Source organism: Antechinus flavipes, chromosome 1, assembly GCF_016432865.1.
Source record: "Antechinus flavipes isolate AdamAnt ecotype Samford, QLD, Australia chromosome 1, AdamAnt_v2, whole genome shotgun sequence".
In the NCBI taxonomy this organism is placed as follows: Eukaryota; Metazoa; Chordata; class Mammalia; order Dasyuromorphia; family Dasyuridae; genus Antechinus; species Antechinus flavipes.
The window spans coordinates 336,801,786-336,823,617 of record NC_067398.1 but is presented as its reverse complement, the minus strand read 5'-3'; the positions used below and the strand labels follow the sequence as shown (position 1 = coordinate 336,823,617).

General features: G+C 37.7%; 2 protein-coding genes across 3 annotated transcripts in view; both read right to left on the bottom strand.

Moving 5' to 3' along the window:
- The window catches only part of PIGQ (phosphatidylinositol glycan anchor biosynthesis class Q), a 65,228-nt gene extending 48,684 nt beyond the window's left edge, over nt 1-16,544 (bottom strand). The window contains exon 1 of one of the 2 annotated variants that reach the window (XM_051968979.1): nt 16,430-16,544. Coding sequence is in view for 1 of the 2 variants with exons in the window: in XM_051968970.1 (XP_051824930.1) it covers nt 14,350-14,468 (119 nt within the window). In the remaining variant the exon portion in view is untranslated. Of the gene's footprint in view, nt 1-14,349; nt 15,012-16,429 lie in introns of those variants that run through there. The other variant, XM_051968970.1, reaches the window with a different exon arrangement.
- Nucleotides 16,545-19,522: 2,978 nt separating this feature from the next.
- NHLRC4 (NHL repeat containing 4) lies at nt 19,523-21,604 on the bottom strand. The gene has a single exon (XM_051994164.1). The coding sequence runs from the start codon at nt 21,471-21,473 to the stop codon at nt 20,463-20,465; it is 1,011 nt and encodes a 336-aa protein (XP_051850124.1). The 5' UTR covers nt 21,474-21,604; the 3' UTR covers nt 19,523-20,462.
- Between the last annotated feature and the right edge of the window lie 228 nt (nt 21,605-21,832).

The following is a 21,832-nucleotide window of genomic DNA, read 5'->3' as shown; positions in this document are numbered from 1 at the left end:
GATCATCTAATGCAAGATTTGTTGGGAGTATAGGGTACATAAGCTTTAAAAAATAATGGAAGATGAAAAAATAAGTCTTGAACATCAGTCCAATTAGTCTGGTCTTTATTAAAACCTGAAGGTTAAATAAGAAATCAGTCATGAAATGAAGCATTCTCTTTTTTTTGTTTGTTTTTCTTTCTAATTTACAAGGGGTGGTCCTCCTAAGCATCTGATTTTCCTTCATTCTCTCCAAATATTGATTTCTTAGAAACAGTCAATATTTTTAAAAACCTTCAAGGTTTTACAAAGTGATTTTTCATAATTCTCATAACGTCTATCTCATAAGGTTGTTGTAAGGAAAGTGCTTTGTAAAACCCTAAAATAATATGTAACAGAATTATTATTAGTATTAGTAGTATTTGCTTCCCAAGGTCTTGGAGCTAAGATGAGAGTTTAAAAAAATATTACTTGTAGGCCAAGCATTTATCTTTTCAAACAATCATTTGAGAACATGGAGTGTTGTTATTGTCAGTAACAATATCATGAAAACTCACATCTCTAGCTATTTGACAATTGATTAGAAACAAGTATGCTTCAAAAATCTGTCAGGGCCACTAAGTTATTCTCTGTTTCACAGTCACAAATTATACCATTATTTTACCTGCTTTGCACAAAAATGTCCTTGCTCAGAAGGGAAATGAACTATGTAAGAGAATGTAGGACAATAAATATTTTTTTTAACACTACTTAAAAAAAAAACCCCTCAAAGTCCATATTCTTCTGAGATTAAACTCAGAATCAAAGCATTTTAGATTAGAAGGGGCATTAAAGGCCACTACCTGAAGTATTAATTCCTATCTTTGATGTTCCCAACAAGTGTTTATCTAGCTTTCATTTGAAGACCACTCTTAACAATGCATTCCCTACCTCCAAGAAATCTCAGTTTGTTTTTGAGAAATATTGATTGTTAAGTACATAGTAAAGAAATTCTTTCAAAAGTAGCCTCTCTATAACTCTCTATAACTTTCCATTTTCGTCCTATTTCTATTTTTCTGGGGCCAAGCAAAATGAATCTAATTCTTTTACAAATAAAGTAGGGGCATCTAATGCACTTATGTTCTGTTTTATATAATAGTTATTTTTATATTTACATATACAATGTATGTATACACACACACACACACACACACACATATATACAATGTATATATACTAGGAGTTTCAGAAACAAATCAAAAGCCTGACACCAAAGCTTTAATGGCCCTGATGAGATATTTCAATTATACTGACATCTGTTGGAGCTCCCTCTCTGCCAAAAACAGAGCAGCTAATAATTTGTTGATTTGCCTTAATTATAATTTCATCCATCAAAAGGTTAAAGAACTAACAAGGAGAACTGCTATTTGGTTGTGATGCTTAGCAATATTAAAAAAAAAAAAAAACAAGTTGATGGGTTAGAAATAATGTAATCCTGGAGATAAATTGATCAATCCATTTTAGGATTTGTGATAGGGAGGAAGAGTAAAGCAGGTTGATACTGTAACTGACATATAATTAAGACTTTTGGAAATAAAATTTCAAAGGGCTCAGAGAAAGAATTGGAAGAATCTCACAGACTACAGTTACATAGAAGTCATCCCAGGAGAAAGTAAGAGCTTTCAAAAATGAAATTCTGATTAAAAAAAAAAAGCCCCAATGGCTCTAATGAAGATAAGTTATCTAAAGAAAGATAAATGTGAATAGGGAACTCACTCAGATTTTGGGAAGACATGTACATAAGATGGTAGGGAGGGCAGGGGATGAAGAATGAATACAGTTTATTTGTCTAGTAATACTGGGGGGAGGGGGGAAGAGGATCAAAGAAGGGAGGGGAATGCTGTTTGGGGCATGCAGAATGATAGCAAAGAAATACAGAAAGAAGGGTGAATTAACTCTTATTTTAATTCTGTTTTCACTGCCAAGTTGAACAGTGTTTGTATTTGAAAGGACATAAAAATAACAAGGAGTTCATATATGAAATATAATAAAACACCTAACTGAACTTAAGAAGTTCAAGTTGACTAGTTTATAGATACTACATTCCAGGGTAATAAACAATTGCCAGATGCGACAGCTGAATCATTTACCTGTGAGTCTTTAAAGTTTGTAAAGTCTTGGGATTAGATATGGACAATTTTTTAAAAAGTCAATAGAGTCAGCAGGCTATATCCCTGACTTCAATTCCAGGAGAAATTATAAAATATATTAGAGAACTACTGAAAAGGAAGTAATGCCAATAACTAGGAGGCATAGTGGATAGACCAATAGACTTAGACTCAAATTCAAATCTAGTTGCTAACACATTTGTATGACCTTATGCAAATCTTTTCTCATCTTAAATAAGAGGGGATATTAGTGTTTTGTAAACTTCAAAGTGCTATATAAATGCTGGTTATTATCATCATCAAAAAAATCTTAGTAGTTACTATTGGCAGATCAGGAGAATGCCATCAATATAATTTACTCAGAATCAGCAAAGCATTTAACAAAATATCTTATGTTATTCTTGTAGGCAAATCGGAATAGATTTCAATGTCAGGACCTCAGATGTAGTGATTAATAGTTTGTTGTCAGCTTGAAGTTCCCTAATGAAGTGCCCCTAGCATAAGACCATGTTTGTTTTTGTGGTGTTTAACATTTTTTCACTAAGGTTTAGATATAGATTACATGCTTGTCAAATTTGCAGATGACACAAAGATGAATTAGTGAAAACATCTGAATGGAAGAGTCAGTATTCAAAATAATCTTGATATTAAATTTTTGGTCCAAAACTGATAAAATTTAATAAAAATAAAGTCTTACTTATGGTTTTAAAAAAATCAAATCATAGGTAAAAGACCAAAAGTGGTTGGAGAGTATTTTGATAAAGACTTGGTAATTTTAGTGAACCACAAGGTCAATGTGAATCAACACCAATATAGCAGTCAAAAAGAAAAAAGAAAAAAAAAAAAAGACTGATCTTAAAATAGGTATAGTGCCCAGGATTAGGGAATTGATAATTCCATTGTACCTTGCCATGGTCATACCACATATGTTCAATATGGGGCATGACATGTTAGAAAGGACCCTGATAAACGGGAATTGCACCATCTAGGGAAAAGTCACAAGAATAGTGAAGGGCCTCAAGACACACCATTCAAAATCACTGGAGAAACTATGGGTATTTAGTTTGAATAAAAGAGAACTTTAAATAACTACATGACCATCATATAAAAAGGAGAAAAGAACTGTACTGTTTAGTCCTAAAGGGAAAAAACTAGGAGAAAAACATAGGTCAGAGTAGAAAACTCCCTCATAATCCTAAATTGTCCTAAAATGGATTTTCTTTAAAAGTAGTGGGTTCCTTCCTTACTAGATCCATTACAGCAAAAGCTGGATAACTACTTGTCAAATATGCTGCAGCAAGGATGCTTCTTTTGGTCTTCATTGAACTATGAGGTTTCTAAAGTCTCTTTTACCTTGGAGATTTTTTGATTCTGCTTATGACTTCTGCCTCCAGACTGAGAGCTCTGTGGGGAGGGTTGTCTTGTCTTTTGTAGCCCCTTCAGCAACTAACACAGCATCTTACACATGGTACCATTTACTAATCATTTAATTATACTGCAGCATCTTATGTAAAAGACAACAAATTCCTATAAGTACATGGCTAAGATAAAGAAGAAATAGGAAACAGGAAAGAGGGAATTTAGGGCACATTTGTCTTTTTCAGCTCATTTTGAAAATTGCAATGCTGTGGAAAGACCACTAAACAGAGGCAGAAGCCCTGAGCACAAGGCTAGGCTCTATCAATTATTACACTGGCCTTGGACAAATCACCTCCTCTCTTGGAGTCCATTTCTTCCCAAGTATGTACAGAGGGAGCAGGCAAAACTTATAAACCAAAAAGTACTATAGAAGTGTGGTCTATTATTAATGAGCAGGTGAAAATGTTCTTATTTATTGAAAAAAAAATTGAATTCCAAATTCCTTTCCAATGCAATTTAATATAGGTTATAGATGTGCAGTCATGCAAAACACACTTCCATATTAATCATGTTGTGAAAGAAAACAGAATAAAAACAACAACAAAAAAATTGAATATGCTCTGATCCATATTCAAACTCCATCAGTTCTTTCAATAGAAGTGGATAGCATTTTTCATCTTAAGTCCTTTAAAACTGTATTAAAAAACTAAATCATTCAGAATTGTTCATCCTATAATGTTGCTGCTGTGGCACACAGTGTTCTGATTATGGTCACATCATTTTATTAGTATTAGTTCATATAAGTCTTCCCAGATTTTTTCTGAAATTATTCTGCTCATCATTTCTTATAGCACAGTAATATTCCACCACAATCATATATCACAACTTGTTCAGCCATTCCCCAAATGATAGATATTCCCTCAATTTCCAATTCTTTGACACCACAAAAAGATCTGGTTTTTGTACATGTTTATATATATATATATATCCTTTTCCTTTTCTTTTTAAATCTCTTTGGGATAGAAACTTAGTAGTGGTATTACTAGGTCAAAGATATGCAAAGTTTTATAAAGCCCTTTGGCCATAGTACTAAATTGCTCTCAAGAAAGGTTGGATCAGTTCACAACTCCATCAACAATGCATTAGTGTACAATTTTCTCAAATTCCTTCCAATGTTTATAATTTTCCTTTTCTGCCATATTAGTCAATCCAATTGCTACAAAGTGGCATTTCAGAGTTATTTTAATTTAGATTTCTCTAATCAATAGTGATTTACAGCATTTGTTCATATAACTATAGCTAACTTTGATTTCTTCTTTTGAAAATTGCCTTTTCATATCCTTTGACCATTTATTAATTGGGAAATGATTTATTAACTGGGAAAAAATTTATAAATTTGACCCAGTTTTCTATATATTTGAGAAATAAAGCCTTTTCAAAGAAACTTGCCATAAAAATTTCCCCCCAGTTTTCTGTTTTCCTTGTAATCTTGACTAAAGTGGTTTTGTTTGTGTAAAACCTTTTAATGTAGTTAAAATTATCATTTTTACATCCCATAATGTTCTTTATCTCTTATTTGGTCATCAATATTCCCCTTCTCTATAGGTCTGACAGATAGACTATTCCTGCTTTAAGTACCACCTTTTATGTCTAAATCATGTAACTATTTTGACCTTATTTTAATATGTGGTATGAAATGCTGGTCTATACCTAATTTTTGCCAAACTGCTTTCCAGTTTTCCCCAGAAATTTTTGTCAAATAGTGAGTTCTTATCCTCCAAGAGATAGGATCTTTGTGTTTATCCAACACTAGATTACTATGGTCATCCCAAATTGTGTATCATGTATCCATCCCACTGGCCCACGTCTCTTAGCTAATACCAGATTTCTTAGCCTATACAAGATTATTTTGATGATTATCATTTTATATCTGGTATGGCTAGGCCACATTCCTCCAAATTTTTTTTTCATTAATTCTCTTGATAGTCTTGATCTTTTATTCTGTTCTGAGTTTCACTGGGTTCAAATCAAATCTGTTATAGTTATAAAGAAGTCAGCTTGACATTTATAAAACGTTAAACCTGGATTACTCTAAATATTTATTTTTTTAAATCCTATTTGTTAGAATAAATCTTACAATCATGCTAATTGGGTACATTACAAATTCAGGTTCAAATAAATGCTTAATCGAAAAATAAAAATTTTAAAATTTATATTATTCAACCTCAACTGGAGCTTCACAGCAGCAAGATAGTTCTTTTATTCCTCCCCTACTTTATTCTTCATCTCAATCCCCAGAGAAATTATTCTATCCCAATTATTGTCCCTGAAGAAATTGTATCCCAAAGAGATTTTTTTAAAAAGTACCTATACATACAAAAATATGTACAAAAAAACCCAGTTTCCTCCTTAAACTATCCACAATTCTACCTCTTTCCACCCCCCAGTTAAAGACCTGCCATGTTACTCTACTAAGAAGATTAAGTCCATTCAAATTAATCTTCCTCTTTTCCTCTTCATTTTAAAACCCCTTAGACATCTTGGCAAAAAATGAAATCAGATTAAAACAACAACAACCACCACCATCGCAACAAAAATCAGTAAAGAATAATAAGTCTACTTTGAAAAAAAATGAAGAGTTCTTGAGTAAGAAGCAGCTCAATCAATCCCTTTTACAACCTAAACCATGCTTCCCTTGGGGGCCCCCATCAAACACAATCACAAGGAAAAAGTTTACCTTATACACCAGGAGTTTTCCTACACCTTCAAATCTAGGTCTAGCACTTGAGAAAAAACAAATACTTAGGAAGGGGCCAGTTGGCAATTAACACAATAATGAGCACCACATAGTCATTGTCTAGGATTTTTAGGTAAGCTTCACTGTTAACTGCCCTTCTTGATCTAATATAAATAAAAGTTTATTCCCAATAATCATGTGTGGTTTTAAAAATTATTATTATTATTCTCTAAACCACACTTTTCCCCTCTCCTATTTCTTTGGGAAGAAAGTAACAACACTCTGTATCTATGTACTTTACTTAATGAATATAACTTGTATCTAATATCAGACCCAATTTTGGTTAACAGTTTTAAAAAGTATTCCAAAAGGAATATTAACCTAAAAATCTGATTTATTGATATTATAGTAGCCTAAAATTAACCTGGTTAAAGAATAAACTTCAAGTTCAATTTATCTTCTGATGGCAAAAGCAAGAGAGAAAGGAAGAATAATTAATATAGCAAAGTCCTACAGGCTGGACTAGTTTATTCTCTGACAGAATACTTTGTCCTGTGCTATGAGGGTTAATGGCCAGGTTTGTTGTTATACTAAACTGAAGTTAGACAGCACTTCAAGTTACTTCCTCAAAACCCAAACTTTAAACTTTTCCTTCAGTAACCAACTATCTCAAACTTAAAATCAAACGACCATTTCTACATTTAGATCAAAGCTGTCACAATGTGTCCTATAAATGTGGACCTAAAAAAAAAAAACTTCCATGTACCAAAGACTTATTCAGTGCCTATCATGTGTAAAGGATTGGTGCTAAGTGCTCGGGATACATAGACAAAAAAAGAAACATTGCCTACTTTTAAGGAAATTACACTCTATTAAATAGAGTAAAATTCTCTAGTAAGATATATTCCATTAATGTTGGGCACTATTATGTTATCTATTTTAAAAAGTTTTATCTTATTTCAATTTTAAATGGAAGGGAGTAGAGAGGAAGAGGGAAAGTGATCTCCTCATATCTATCACTGGCTTCAAAGGAGTTAACTCACCACACAAGAAAATTTAAGAATGTTCTATTATTGTTACTATTCTAAACATTTCCTTCTTATCAAACTTGGACTTTTCTGCTCACATAGGACTTCATTTTCTTTCTTTCTTTTCTTTTTTTTTAAATAACTTTTTATTGATAGAACTCATGCCAGGGTAATTTTTTACAACATTATCCCTTGCATTCACTTCTGTTCCGATTTTTCCCCTCCCTCCCTCCACCCCCTCCCCCAGATGACAAGCAATCCTTTACATGTTGAATAGGTTACAGTATATCCTGGATATAATATACGTGTGCAGAACCGAACAGTTTTATTGTTGCACAGGGAGAATTGGATTCAGAAGGTATAAATAACCCGGGAAGAAAAACCAAAATGCAAGCAGTTTATATTCATTTCCCAGTGTTCTTTCTTTGGGTGTAGCTGCTTCTGCCCATCTTTGATCAATTGAAACTTAATTAGCTCTCTTTATCGAAGAGATCCACTTCCATCAGATACATCCTCAAACAGTATCATTGTTGAGGTATATAATGATCTCCTGGTTCTGCTCATTTCCCTTAGCATCAGTTCATGTACGTCTCGCCAGTCCTCTCTGTATTCATCCTGCTGGTCATTCCTTACAGAACAATAATATTCCATAATGTTCATATACTACAATTTACTCAACCATTCTCCAATTGATGGGCATCCATTCATTTTCCAGCTTCTAGCCACTACAGACAGGGCTGCCACAAACATTTTGGCACATACAGGTCCCCTTCCCTTCTTTAGTAACTCTTTGGGGTATAAGCCCAATAGAAACACTGCTGGATCAAAGGGCATGCACAGTTTGATAACTTTTTGAGCATAATTCCAAATTACTCTCCAGAATGGCTGGATGTGTTCACAATTCCACCAACAATGTATCAGTGTCCCTGTTTTCCCACATCCCCTCCAACATTCCACATTATCTTTCCCTGTCACTCTAGCCAATCTGACAGGTGTGTAGTGGTATGTCAGAGTTGTCTTAATTTGCATTTCTCTGATTAATAATGATTTGGAGCATATTTTCATATGCCTATAAATAGTTTCAATTTCTTTGTCTGAGAATTGTCTGTTCATATCCTTTGACCACTTATCAATTAAAGAATGGTTTGATTTCTTATAAATTAGAGTCAATTCTGTTTATATTTTGGAAATGAGATCTTTATCAGAACCTTTGATTGTAAAAATGTTTTCCCAGTTTATTGTTTCCCTTCTAATCTTGTCTGCATTTGTTTTGTTTGTACAAAACCTTTTCAATTTGATATAATCAGAATTTTCTATTTTGTGGTCAATAGTGATCTCTAGTTCTTCTTTGGTCATAAATTCCTCCCTCTTCCACAGGTCTGAGAGGTAAACTATCCTATGCTCTTCCAATTTATTTATAATCTCATTCTTTATGCCTACGTCATGAACCCATTTTGACCTTATCTTGGTGTACGGTGTTAAGTGTGGGTCAATGCCTAGTTTCTGCCATACTAATTTCCAATTTTCCCAGCAATTTTTGTCAAATAGTGCATTCTTATCCCAGAAACTGGGGTCTTTGGGTTTGTCAAACACTATATTATTAAAGTTATTGGCTGTTTTGTCCTTTGAACCTAACCTATTCCATTGATCAACTAGTCTATTTCTTAGCCAATACCAGATGGTTTTAGTAACTGCTGCTTTATAATATAATTTTAGATCTGGTACAGCTAGGCCACCTTCATTTGATTTTTTTTTTCATTAATTCCCTTGAAATTCTTGACCTTTTGTTTTTCCATATGAACTTTGTTGTTATTTTTTCTAGTTCATCAAAGTAGTTTTTTGGAAGTCTGATTGGTATAGTGCTAAATAAATAGATTAATTTAGGTAGTATGGTCATCTTTATTATATTTGCTTGCCCAACCCAAGAGCATTTAATATTTTTCCAGTTGGTTAGATCAGACTTAATTTGTGTGGAAAGTGTTTTGTAGTTTTGCTCATAAAGTTTCTGATTTTCCCTTGGCAGATAGATTCCTAAATATTTTATACAATCAGTAGTTACTTTAAATGGAATTTCTTTTTGTATCTCTAACTGTTGGGTTTTGTTAGTGATATATAAGAATGCTGATGACTTATGTGGGTTTATTTTATACCCTGCAACTTTGTTGAAGGTGTGGATTGTTTCTAATAACTTTTTAGTAGAGTCTCTGGGGTTCTCTAAGTATACCATCATATCATCAGCAAAGAGTGATAATTTTGTGTTCTATCAATAAAAAATTATTTAAAAAAAAAAAGAGGGATAATTTGGTTTCCTCATTGCCTATTCTTATTCCTTTAATCTCTTTCTCAACTCTTATTGCCAAAGCTAGCATTTCTAATACAATATTAAATAGTAACAGTGATAGTGGGCAACCTTGTTTCACTCCTGATCTTAGTGGGAATGGTTGTAGGACTTCATTTTCTTTACGAATTGGTGTAGAGTTCTAGAATAATTTGCTTTCAAGTCAACACCTCAGTTACAAATGATGTGATTTACACTTTTTCATGAGAATTCTTTGGAGATGTGTGTCCAGATCATAAAAATGTTATTCTCATACCTATCATTGGCACTTTACGCTATAGGGAGGCAATTAAAGTAAATAGAGAATAAGAACTGAGCTCTCTACTGAACAGGATTGGAGTTGCCCTAAATCAGGATGCAGAATAACCTTCTAAAGTCTAGGTCTGTAAATACATACTAGCAAATCCCTTCAAGATCACTCTTCTACAGATACTTTTATACTCCTTGCTGAAGGAGAGGAATTGAACCACACATTTCATTTACCACTTACCTACTTCGATTTTTAGAATGTTATGTTAGAGTAGAAGGTCTCTGAGGTCATTTAGCACATGGTGAGGAGAACATATGTCCTAGCTTAAATTCTGCTCTGGATAGATTAGACAAGGAAGAATCAGGAACTCGATAACCCAGTGTTTAATAAACCAGAAAATAACAATTACTTAGCAAAAAATTCCCTATTTGGTAAAAAGCTGCAAGGAAAACTGAAAAGCAGTCTGGCAGAAATGAAGCCTATACCAATATCTTCTTTTTTTATTTTTGCTGAGGGAATTGGGTTAAATGACTTGCCTAGAGTCATACAGCTATGAAGTATTAAGTGTCTTAGGTCATATTTGAATTCAGGTCCTCTTGACTTTAGGGCTGGTGTTGTATCCACTGTACCACCTAGCTGCCTCCCTGTACCAATATCTTAAACTACTCTATATTGCACAATATATTCTAAATGGATGTATAATCTTACTATTAAAGATCACACTATTAAAAAAGAATTAGAAGAAAAGTATATCATATGCCTTTCACAGACACTTGAAGGAAGTGTATTTTTATATGACATAGGTAATTAATAAAGATAAAAGAGAGAACTATGATTACATCAATTTGAAAAGCTCCTGAATACAATAGATTAACTCACCTAGATGAGAAGGGAAGTTGTTGATTGGGTAGAAAATATCTGTAATACAAGGTATCCAAAAAATTGTAGTGAAGATAAAGTTTATAGCTATGCTGTTGACATTTAAAGCTGCATTAAGACTTTTGGGACATCTTGTATCAACAATTAATATATACAACTGTGTGTGTGTGTGTGTATGTGTGTGTGTGTATAAATCCATTTTCTGGTGGAAAAGTGATCAATGAAAATGAATAAACAAGAAGACTTACAAGCTATTAAGCTATGGGAAAAATACTACAAATTACTCTCATAAGAGAAATCCAAAACAAAACATATATATATAGTTCCATCTCTACCCCACAAATTGGCAAAGATAAAAGATGGGAATAGTTAATGTTGTAGGGAGGTTGTGAGAAGACAAGCCCAATAGTGCATTGTTAGAGAAACTATAAATCAACACAATTATTTTGAAAATCAATTTGGAATTATGCAAATGAAGAGACTAAAATATCCATACAATTTTGATCCAGATATTCTAATACTAGGCTTATTCTCCAAGAAGACTTTTGATAAGAAGAAAATCCCCACATACACGAAAATAATTATAAGTAGTTCTTTTTGTGAAAGCACAGAATCAGAAACAAAATAGATGTCCACTGATTATAACAGTCTAAACAAGTTGGTACACGAATTTAACAGAATAGTAATAGAAAATATAGAGAAGCTTGAGAAGACTTATAAATTAATCAATACACTGATGCAAGGTAAGCAGAGCCAAGAAAACAAGTACTCCCATTCTTCAACAATGTAAACAGAACCAAACCAAAAAATCAAAAGTGAGCGTTACAAAATTACAAAGAATAAACATTACTGGAAATAAAAGATATGAGAAGACATCCCCGCCCCCCCCCCCAGCCCCACCCTATGAAGAGATAGGAGATGCACAAGTGTTGTATGTTGCACATATTTTCATACTTTTTCATGTACTGGTCAGGCTAGTTGTTTTTCTTTTTCTTTTTCTTTTGTCTTAAAAATACAGACATAGTGGAGTTATGAACTGATCCAGCCATTCTGGAGAACAATTTGGAACTCTGCCCAAGGGGTTAAAACTGTGCATACCCTTTGATCCCACAGTGCCATTACTGGGTCTGTATCCCAAAAGATCATTAAGGAGGGAAAAGGACCCACATCTGCAAAAATGTTTGTGGCAGCTCTTTTTGTAGTAGCCAGGAACTGGAAATTGTGGGGATGCCCAAATTAGGGAATGGCTGAATAACACAGTATATGAATGTAATGGAATATTATTGTTATTATAAATGATGAGCAAACTGATTTCAGAAAAACCTGGAAAGACAGGAAATGACGCTAAGTAAAGTGAGCAGAACCAGGAGAACATTATACACAGTAACAAAATTATGTGGTGAAGACCTGTGGTAGATTTGGTTCTTCTCAGCAATGTGGTGATTCAAAGCAATTCTAATAAACTTGGGATGAAAATGCCCTCCACATCCATGGAGACTGAATGTGGATAGTATTTTCACCAATTTGAGAGTTTATTTGCTTTTTTTTTCCCCCTGGTTTTTCTTTTTTGTTATGATTTTTCTTTCACAACATGCCTAACATGGAAATATAATATCATAATATCAGATTGTTTGCTGTCTTGGGGAGTGGGAAAAGAAAGGAAGGAAGGAAGGAAAAAATTTTGGAACTCGAAAACTACACATAATTGGAAAAATACCACTGAAATTAAAAAATATATATATATTGAATGAGTGGCTCTCTATAAGGCATATGGAAGGATACTGGGAGAAATTAAGGTAATGTTAAAAAAAAAAGGCATCAATAAAAACTTTTTTAAAAATTTAGTTCAAATGCCCCCAAATAATATTTATAAAGCCCTTAAAGCACAGTGCCTAGAACATAGATGTTTGTTTAATATGGCTTTATTTTTAATTTATTAGTTATATATTAAAAGTTATTAAGTATTATTATATTAAATTCTGAAACCTACTCAAGAGCAATGGTGTCAAACTCAAATAGCAACCCTTCCAGCAGCATACTGACTTAGAAAACCACATATTTAACATTATCTAGGTATTTTTATTTCTTTAGTCAAACACTTCCTAATTGCATTCAGAGTTGAAGGTCATTATGACCTAGGAACTGTGTGTTGACTTCTCTATTCTATAATATATCTAATATCATGACTTCATAACATATCTAGGAATCCTCCAGAATGAAAATAATCTTCTCAAATGTGGAGAGGCAGTGTGGAATAGTTTTCTGGCCTTTCCAAAAGAAAAGGTTCAAGGGATTCACACTAAAAATTTTGTCTTTGCACAATAAAGTAGCAAATAATTGACCAATTATGTTTTTACATATCCTCCCGCTTTAGTATTGAGCCAAATATTGCAAATCTTTGTTCAAATAAAAAAAAAAATCCAACATCAAAACTAAGTTTATGTATGATTCTAACTGAAAGTGGATCAGAGAACTGGGCCTCCAGTTGGGAAAACCCCCAATTCAAATGTGGCTTGAGATACTAGCTGTGTGACCCTGAATAAGTCATTTCACTCTGTCTGCCTCAGTTTCCTCATCTGTAAAATGAACTGGAGAAAAACAAACCACTCCAGTGTCTTTGTCAAGAAAACCCCAAATGGGGTCACTGAGAATTGGTCATAACTGAACATGATTACTATATGAGATAACTTGGAAGTTGTAATTTATTTCTTTAAAAATGTATATTCAACAAAATCTGTTAAAATAAATTTAATATTGAGTTCTGCCAATCATAATAAGTTTTATAAGTAATTTAAGTTTTTCTAAGGCATTTAAATTTTTTTTGGAGGCAATCATGATTGCCCAGAGTTATATAGCTAAGTGTTTGTGGCTAGATTAAGGTATTTTAATTTTTACCAAAAAATCCTACATAAAATATTCGTAATTTTTTAAAAATTAGTTTTAAAATTTAATTTTTATAATATGGGTATAATAAAATATATTTTGTAACTGCCTGCACATAATTATGTACTGTATAATTATGTCGTATATAATGAATTTATTATATTTTTAATTTTTTTATAAAAACACATAAAGCAAATTTTCTTTTGGAGAAGAGAAATTATATTGAGCATTTAATGAATAAATCTCCATTTAAAATAAATAAATCTTCACTATCTATTTTTTTTTAATTGCTGAAAAGGCACTTTGGGAACCCTTGATGTGGTTCAACACTGCATTTTATAGGATAGAAATCTGAGTTCAAGGAAAGGGAAGAGTCTCGCCCATGATGACAGAGGGACTAAGTGGCAGAGCCAGAACTCGAACCCCAGCCTTAAGTTCTTCCCGTCCAGCCACCAAGGTCACAGAGCCAATGGGTGGCAGAGTAGGACGGCCGGAAGCCTTTCCCGAGCCCTCCGGGTCACGATGTCCGGCGTCCAAGGCCCCCAGCTCCGGGCTGCGGGTTCTCCTGAGCGGCGCGGCCCCGAGCCGCCCCCAATGCGCCGGCGCGACCTCCGCCTGCCCCCGCTCCCTTCCTGTTCTCCCCTCCCCAAGAATGAGCTTAGCCTGGAGTTTCCCCCAGCTCGCGGGTGCGGCCCGAGCCTGCGGCCTCCCCATCGCCCCGCCCGCCCCTCACGGCGAGATGTACACACCGGCTTCCCGGGGCTGAGCCCTCGGGCTGCAGGCGGCGGTTCCTCGGTGCCCCGAGCAGCCCGCCTGGGATGGCCTGCCCTTGTCCCGTAACGGCCGCGTCTCCTGACAGGAGCCCCATTTCCGCCCGTTGCTGGGCAGTGACTACGCGGTGGGTCCTTCCCCCAGAGACTCTCGGCTCCGCGCGCGGGGCTCGGCTCTAACGTTCCGCGGTGCTCGGCGCTCCGCTCTCGGCCGCCTCGGGCCAAGCTCGAGCAGGGAGCCGGAATCGAAGCGCTGGTCGTGCGGCATCGGCTTCAAACTACGCCCCAGGCCTCAGCCCCAAGGAGAAGGCCACAGATGGCTCAGGGAGGCCGATGCAGCTAGGGGAACCCTGAAATGATCACCATTACCCCCATCTCCCAGCCCGCTTAGGGGCTCCCCACAGGTCTCCTGTTTTCACCTAGCCTCGACTGACCCCCAAACTTAACCCTGGAATGACCCCTAAATCCCAGCCCAGGGGGACCCCCAAACCTAACCCTAGATTGAATCTCAATCCCAGATTCTCCCTAAAGCTCCAAATTTGCCTCTAATGACAGAAGCAGCACTGTACCTCAGGACCCCCTTGTGAACCAGCTGGCAAATAATGACCCTTGGCCACAAGGAGGATCAGGAGGGACTGTGCAGATGATGATGCTCCATCATTCTTTTCTGCTAGAATCATAGCTCCTTTTCCACAGACCTAAGGCCAGATTTAGGCTGGAGTTACTGCTTAATCTGTGAATGAAGTGCAGGGTCATTCTGAGCTTTGAATAAGGGGTCTGTGGCCAGGGTCAAGGCTGTGGATAAAATTTAGGCTCAGCTTAGAGTTATGGATAGATTCAGACATCAATTTAGGGCTAGGGCTAGGTTTAAAGGTCCAACATAATTTCTGTCCATTCTCAGAGGAGCAGGAAACCCTTGCTAAAGTCAGGCTTCTAAAATATTCACCATTACTCAAACTCATCCTTTGTATTTTTTGATTATCCTAAAAACCATTTCTATAGGGGAAGTATATGTTTTTGGGATGTTGAGTAACTCATAATGTTCAGGTTCTAGTTTATAGCTTATTTTACGTCATCTGCTCCATGTTCTCTTATATTACTTCAGAACAGAAAGCATGGGGAGACTTTCCTAGGGTGGAGGTGGGTGGGAAAGGGGACCCTCCCTAGATCCTCCCTGTGTTCTGACCCTGCTGATAATCACCCCACCCAACATCAGTACCAAATGCTATCCTAAGATTGTCAGGAGGGAGGCCCAACCTAACAGTTGTTCTCAGCCTCTGTTAAGATCCAAAGAAGTGGCCACTGAACAACAAAACACTTTTTAATGCCTCCCCTTTAAAGAACATTTAGTACTCCCGAAGGGGTTTGTGACGCATCTCTCTATTGAACATTTCAGATCCAAATCCTCCCTGCCCAAAACTCTCTGATGTGCTCCATGTCCTAACCTTGACAGACAGGAATAGAGTGTACCCTGCACCGTGCAGACATGGGAAGGGTACGTAATACGAATTCAACACATGTTTGAATCCCAGTTCTACCACTCAAGTTTCCTCTATAAAATGGGCATCCTGATATTTGTACCATCTGTCTCATAGAAAGTGCTATGAAAAAATTTAAAGTACTATGGAAATGTGAGTTAATTTAAATTTGGTTATTACCAACCATAATCTGAGCTTCCTAAACCTTCCAAACAGTGGCTAGGTACTTTAAGTGTAGACCTGGCCTGATGGAGAGCTGTATGGCCACCCATTCTGGTCTGGAAGCAGAGATGGAATGAAAAGAGCAAAGGATCATGGATTTATTAAAGCTGAAAGGAACCTTAGGAACCAAGTCCAGTCTCCACATTTTGCCAATGAGGAAACTGAGGCTCACAGAGGTGTGCCAGATTCACCCTGCTAGTAAAAGTCTCAAATGGGGTCCTACCGAGATAAGTGCTCTCCACGATTCCTCCACCCGCAAAGAACAAGAGTTTTAAATGCACAAGGATTCCTAATGCTCTTGCTCTTAGCAACTGTTCCTGGTCCAGCCTACCGCCCAAAGCAAAAATATACAAACACACCTTATGTAGGCTGGATCCGGGGAATCTCTAGCCAAGGAAAGTCTTGTTGGGACCAGAGGAGCAGCAGCATTAGAAGCTTGGACAAATTGAGTGAGCTGAAAACCAGGTCATTATCCCATCAGAACTCCCTTCCTGTCTTCCCTTGGGCCCCACCTACCCTCAGGCCAGCTGAGGGCTGATAAGAAAGCTGGAGAATTTTCCTAGGGAGATAGACCCAGGCAAGGGGTTGGTTAATACAAGAGACTCGGCTCTAGTATGGCAGAAGGGCAGAGTGAGGGAAACTGGAAAACTTCAGTATGCAGAATGAAAATTTCAAGGGACTTTGGGTCATCGCGTCTAAATTCTCTTGTTTACAGATAAGAAAACTAGGGCCCATAGAAAGGAAATGATATGTATAAAGTTACACGATAAGTTGTGGCAGATCCTCTAATTTGGTTAGTAACTTTCTTGACCCTTCTGGAGGGAGACCTGCTTTAGAATCAGACCATCCAAGATCAGATTGGTAACATGTTCAAGAAGTTATGGAAAATCTAAGGCAAACTACTAATCTCTCTCCCACAAGTCAGCAGCAAAGGATGGATGGATGAGCTGAAAAGGAGCCAATATTGCAACCAAATGTGTTCCCCTTTTCTGACCATAATGATCGCTTCCCAAGACTTTCTGCCCTATTACCACCCAACCTTCCAGGACCCAGGAGTCACCTCCCCTACAATAACTGCTCTCCTCCCCACCTTCACCCCTTTCCTTTGCTATTCATCTCCTTAGATAATCTTACCAGGAGAATGCAGCTCAGTTTCTGTCAGAAAGTTGTCCCTGACTACTCCAACTCATGGTAGTCTTTCCTTAATTGTTAGTATGGCCTTTATGAACTGCCTGGTATTTTTAATGTCTACGTTTCTCATTTTCTTCCATCAGAAAGCAACAGTGTTGTGCCACAGTTTCCTTTTGATGTCCTGACCTAGTTTCCCCTTTGTCCTATCTGCCTCAGGTTATAATCTTTCCCTCTTAATGTTTGATTTAGTTACTCTGCCTCAGGTTATAACCATTCCTTCTTAATGTTCGATAGGATAAAGGTCTTATATCTTAGACTTTAGGCTATACTTATTCCCTCTTAATGTTTGATGGGATAAAGGTCTTTATCCATTTTAGACATCATTAGAATATCAGGAGCCTCTCCAGTACCTCCCATTATGTCATCCTAGGCGCCTTCCCGCATTAGGTTATCCCCATCCAGGTACCTCTCCCATTATGTCATTGTTCTTGTTATCCTATAAAAAAAGGTTACCCTCTGATACTTAGTGCTGGATTCTTTGAGATGATAGTCTCGTCCAGCCCTGGGACCAACCATGAATCCATTTGGTCCCAGTATATCTCTCAATTTAATAAAAGATTAAATTGGTCTTTAATCTGTCTTGCTCAGTTTCTCTGGTATTACAACAGAAGGGAGTAAGAGGAGAGGAGATTTGGTACAAAAGAGTTAGTAATTTAGGGTGATCTTGAAACCTGTTAAGATTTAAAAGGAACCTTTCACAATTGAGAGATGAGGAAAACTAGGGTACAGAGGAGGTCATAGGTTCATAGTATTGGAAGGGACCTGAGAAGCCATCCCACCCAAACCTCTAATTTCACAGATGGGGTAAGTCAGACATAGAGATGTTAAGGGAGTTGGTTAAAGTCCCACTATAAGCAGCTATGCCAAATCCAAGTCCCCTGTCTCTCAATCTAGTCCTCTTTTTCACTACTAAGAAGAAAATTCTTATCTTGGGGGGGGGGGAAAGAAATAGATTATATGAACTTAGAATTTATAATGTCCTGAAGAAGATTTAATTCAGTATAATTGTTATCCTTCATAATGTTCTATATATTTTATACATTTAAAAACGTTCTGAGAAAGTGATAGTTCTTCAATGTTAGGTGTGGTTAGCAGAGGAATTGATAAAAATTAATTCCTGTTAGGGAGAAAGCACTGATAGAGAACAGCTTAGCTCTCTGGTCCCACTCTCTGGGAAGTTGTCCAGTTAAAAATCCAAGTTTTGTCAACCTTCCAAGATCTACCCTCTATAGAGATCTTGAGTAGTTTCACCTTGCCGTGCCCTGTCAGAAATTCCAGTCATATCCCTGAGGTTAAATTTTTTCTATAAAATCTACTCATGGGCCTGGAGAGATTTACAGGAACTGATATTGAGAGAAACAAGCAGAACCTGGAATACATTGTACACAATAACAGCAAGAATGTGCAATGATCAACTGTGAAGGACTTGGTTCTTCTCAGTGGTTTAGGGATCCAAGGCAATCCCAATGAACTTTGGATAGAAAACGCCATCTGCATTCAAATAAAGAACTATGGAAATTGAATGTAAATCCACATATGCTATGTTCACTTTTTTTCTGTTTTTTTTTTCTCTCCCATTTGTTTTCCCTTTTGTTCTGATTTTTCTCTCCCAACATGATTCATAAAGAAATGTGTATTTTAAAAAGTTAGCATACATGTATAAGTAGAAAAAAATTTAAAAGTCTTTTATGGGTCATCCCACTGCTGCTGCCTTCCTTTGGTTCTCTTAGCCTTGTGGTATCTTTCCTTCCCCCTCACCCCACTGTGTGTTATCTCTTCTAACTCCACTGTGCTTCCCAGTCCCACTTCTCCCACTAATAGTTAATTCTTTTATAGTGCTAAGTCCTTTTCAGCATTTAGCCTGACAGTTAAGGGTAGGCCCCAACCTCATGGGGTGCTTTCTTTCTATTGGGCAAATTGTGAGTTTCCACTAAGGAACTTGTCTTTCATATGCTCTCCCAACTCTTTCATATTTCGGATGTCTTATGTATCCCTTCATTTTGTCTGTAATTTATCTCCTAAATAAATTTACCTTTTGCCAAAGAGAATGGCCACTGCAAATTCTTCACATAACCAAAATCCAACTTTTGGTGCCTGCCATTATCTGGTGTTTATATCACATCATTTTGGTGCTTAATCCCACATCAAAAACGTCTATAGGCTTCATCAGATTGTCAAAGAGGCCCCAGACAGAAGAGAGGTTAAGAAACCCTCAACTCTAGGGGGCAACTTAATTCCTTCAAAATACTTCACTTCAGAAATAGGGGGAAAAAATTCAACTTTTTAATTGCATAAATTGAGTCCTATAGATAGCTTTCTCCTCTTTAAAATGAAATTTGATTAGATTTATGAAGTCATATCCAATTCTAAATCAAATGAGTGTATGTTTGAAAATAGGCTAAAGATCTATTATAGATAAGGATCTTAAATGATAAGTAAATTGAGTTGATTCTTCATGATCTCATTGGGGTTTTCTAGGTATTTATACCAGAATCCTTTTCCTTTTATTTCCATCAGCTCATTTTACAGATGAGAAACTGAGGTAAACAAGATTAAATGGCTTGCCCAGAGTCACTCAGCTAAGTGAGTATTTGAGATCAGATTTGAAAACTCCGGAAGGTGAGTCCTGCCTCCAGGCCCAGCATTTAATGCACTGTGCAACGTAGCTGTCCTATTATAAGTAAATACTACCAAAAAGAACATGGATATCCAGGTTAGTTGTTGACTTTTCTTCAGAGGCTATGAAGTCCTTCTCTCTGCTCCTTTCTTTCATTGCCCCAGTTTCCTATTCTCTCTTATCCCCCAATACCATAACCTTTTATGTAGCACAGTACAGGACTGAGGAAAGACTTGATTGGTTGATGCCGAGATAACCTTCAGTCCCAGAATCTTTACCTGGAGCTATTCAGGCCCCTACTCCTGGGAGTCGGGGCCAAGAATCCCAGAAACATGAAGCAGGTCAGCAAACAGCTGTTGGATGTTCCACAATGTATCCCTCTTACTCCATTTGGAAAGAACCTTTTGCAGAGTGGAGAGTCTTCTCATGGTTCAGACAGGGAAAATGAGGCACAGTCCCAGACCATACTAGCAGAACAAGAACACAGGAGTCCTAACCCTTGCTTCATGATGTCCTGATCTCACCTTAGTGTCTGGGATAGAGAATCTCCCCCTCCTTCAGCACCCCCCGGACTATCTTAAGGGCTATATTTGATATTTAAAGATTTTGACACAATTATCTCCATTGTCGACTACCAACAGTCGGCCATGGGAGGCACAGGCCACTCCTGTGGGCCTTTGTAGACCTTTAGATACCAGTCTGACTGGGGCTCCAGTCGGTGGGAATAGGGTTACTTCTTTGCGCTGTTCATCAGCAACAATTATGTTGTCTTGGGCGTCAGTGCAGACACCAGCAGGGTTGCCAAACGGATGCTGAAAGCGGCTGCCCAATGAGCCCAGTGACTGGTGAGCATGGCCAAAGAGGCGGACATCTCCACACTCTTCACTGACCACAAAGCCCCCATCTGGGCCATTACTCACATAACGGGGGCCACACAGGCCGGAGACGGTGGTCAGACCAAGGGCCTTGAATGATGAGCTCAGTGAAAAGCTATGGATTAAGCCTGAGACATAATCTGCTACCAGGAAGCGGCCCAGAGCATCCACTCCCAGCCCTCTGGGGGATGCAAAGGTCAAGATTTTCACCCATTCGCCTTTGGAGGTCTTAGAAAGGTGGTGGAAGGCAAAAACTGCTTTATGGACCAGGCTGCTGACCAACATTAGCCCTGAGCCCGTCACAGTCACATCCTCTGACACAAAGGCTCCTGGACCCGGCAGGCTGCAGGGCAGAGAGTGGAGAGAGTGGCCAGAGAGGTCAAGGATTTGGATGCAGGGCGACTCATCAAAGGTCAGGTAGAGCGTCCCATCCAGGGAACAGTGCAAGCCTCTGACTCCCCCTGGAGTGGGGATCTGCCTTAGGAGCCGGTCCTGCTGGAATCGCAGGAGCTGGCCCACGTGGTCCAGCTCCACACACAGGCCGCGGCTTTGTCGGGCCAGGTGGTGAAGGTGAGGGCCAGTGAGCAGGCCCAGGCCCCCAGGGTGTGCCAGGAGGGGGCTGGCCACCTGCAAGGTGTGATCAGAGATGGCTTGGAGGGCATGCATGGCCCTGAGGAACTCTTCCTTCGGTTGCCTACCTGTGTCCTTGGCATGTGCCATCTCTGCTCCTCCGAGCCAAAGGGAGTCCCAAGGAAGAGCTTCCTAACAATCAGACGCTGGTATCGAGTTCCCCATCTCTGGAAGTATTCAAGCAGAGGCTATTTGACCTCTTGTCAAGCACCCGTAGAGGGTATTCCTGCATGGGGTGGAAAGTTACACTAGATTAACCTCTAAGTGTAATCTAAGCTAAACCTTTTCAGCTTTGAGACTCTATGATGGTATAAAACAAACTAAAATGATTTTTTTTAGTCCATGTATTGCAAAAGCCCACCTCAAGCCTTGCTACATCAATGAAGTCTTCCCAAGAACCTCTCTCCCTCCTTCACCCCCAGAACTGCTGTTTACCACTCAATCTCCTT

Excerpts from the sequence above, each read along its gene's own strand:
- NHLRC4 (XM_051994164.1), bottom strand. The coding sequence starts at position 21,473 with ATGGCACATGCCAAGGACACAGGTAGGCAACCGAAGGAAGAGTTCCTC.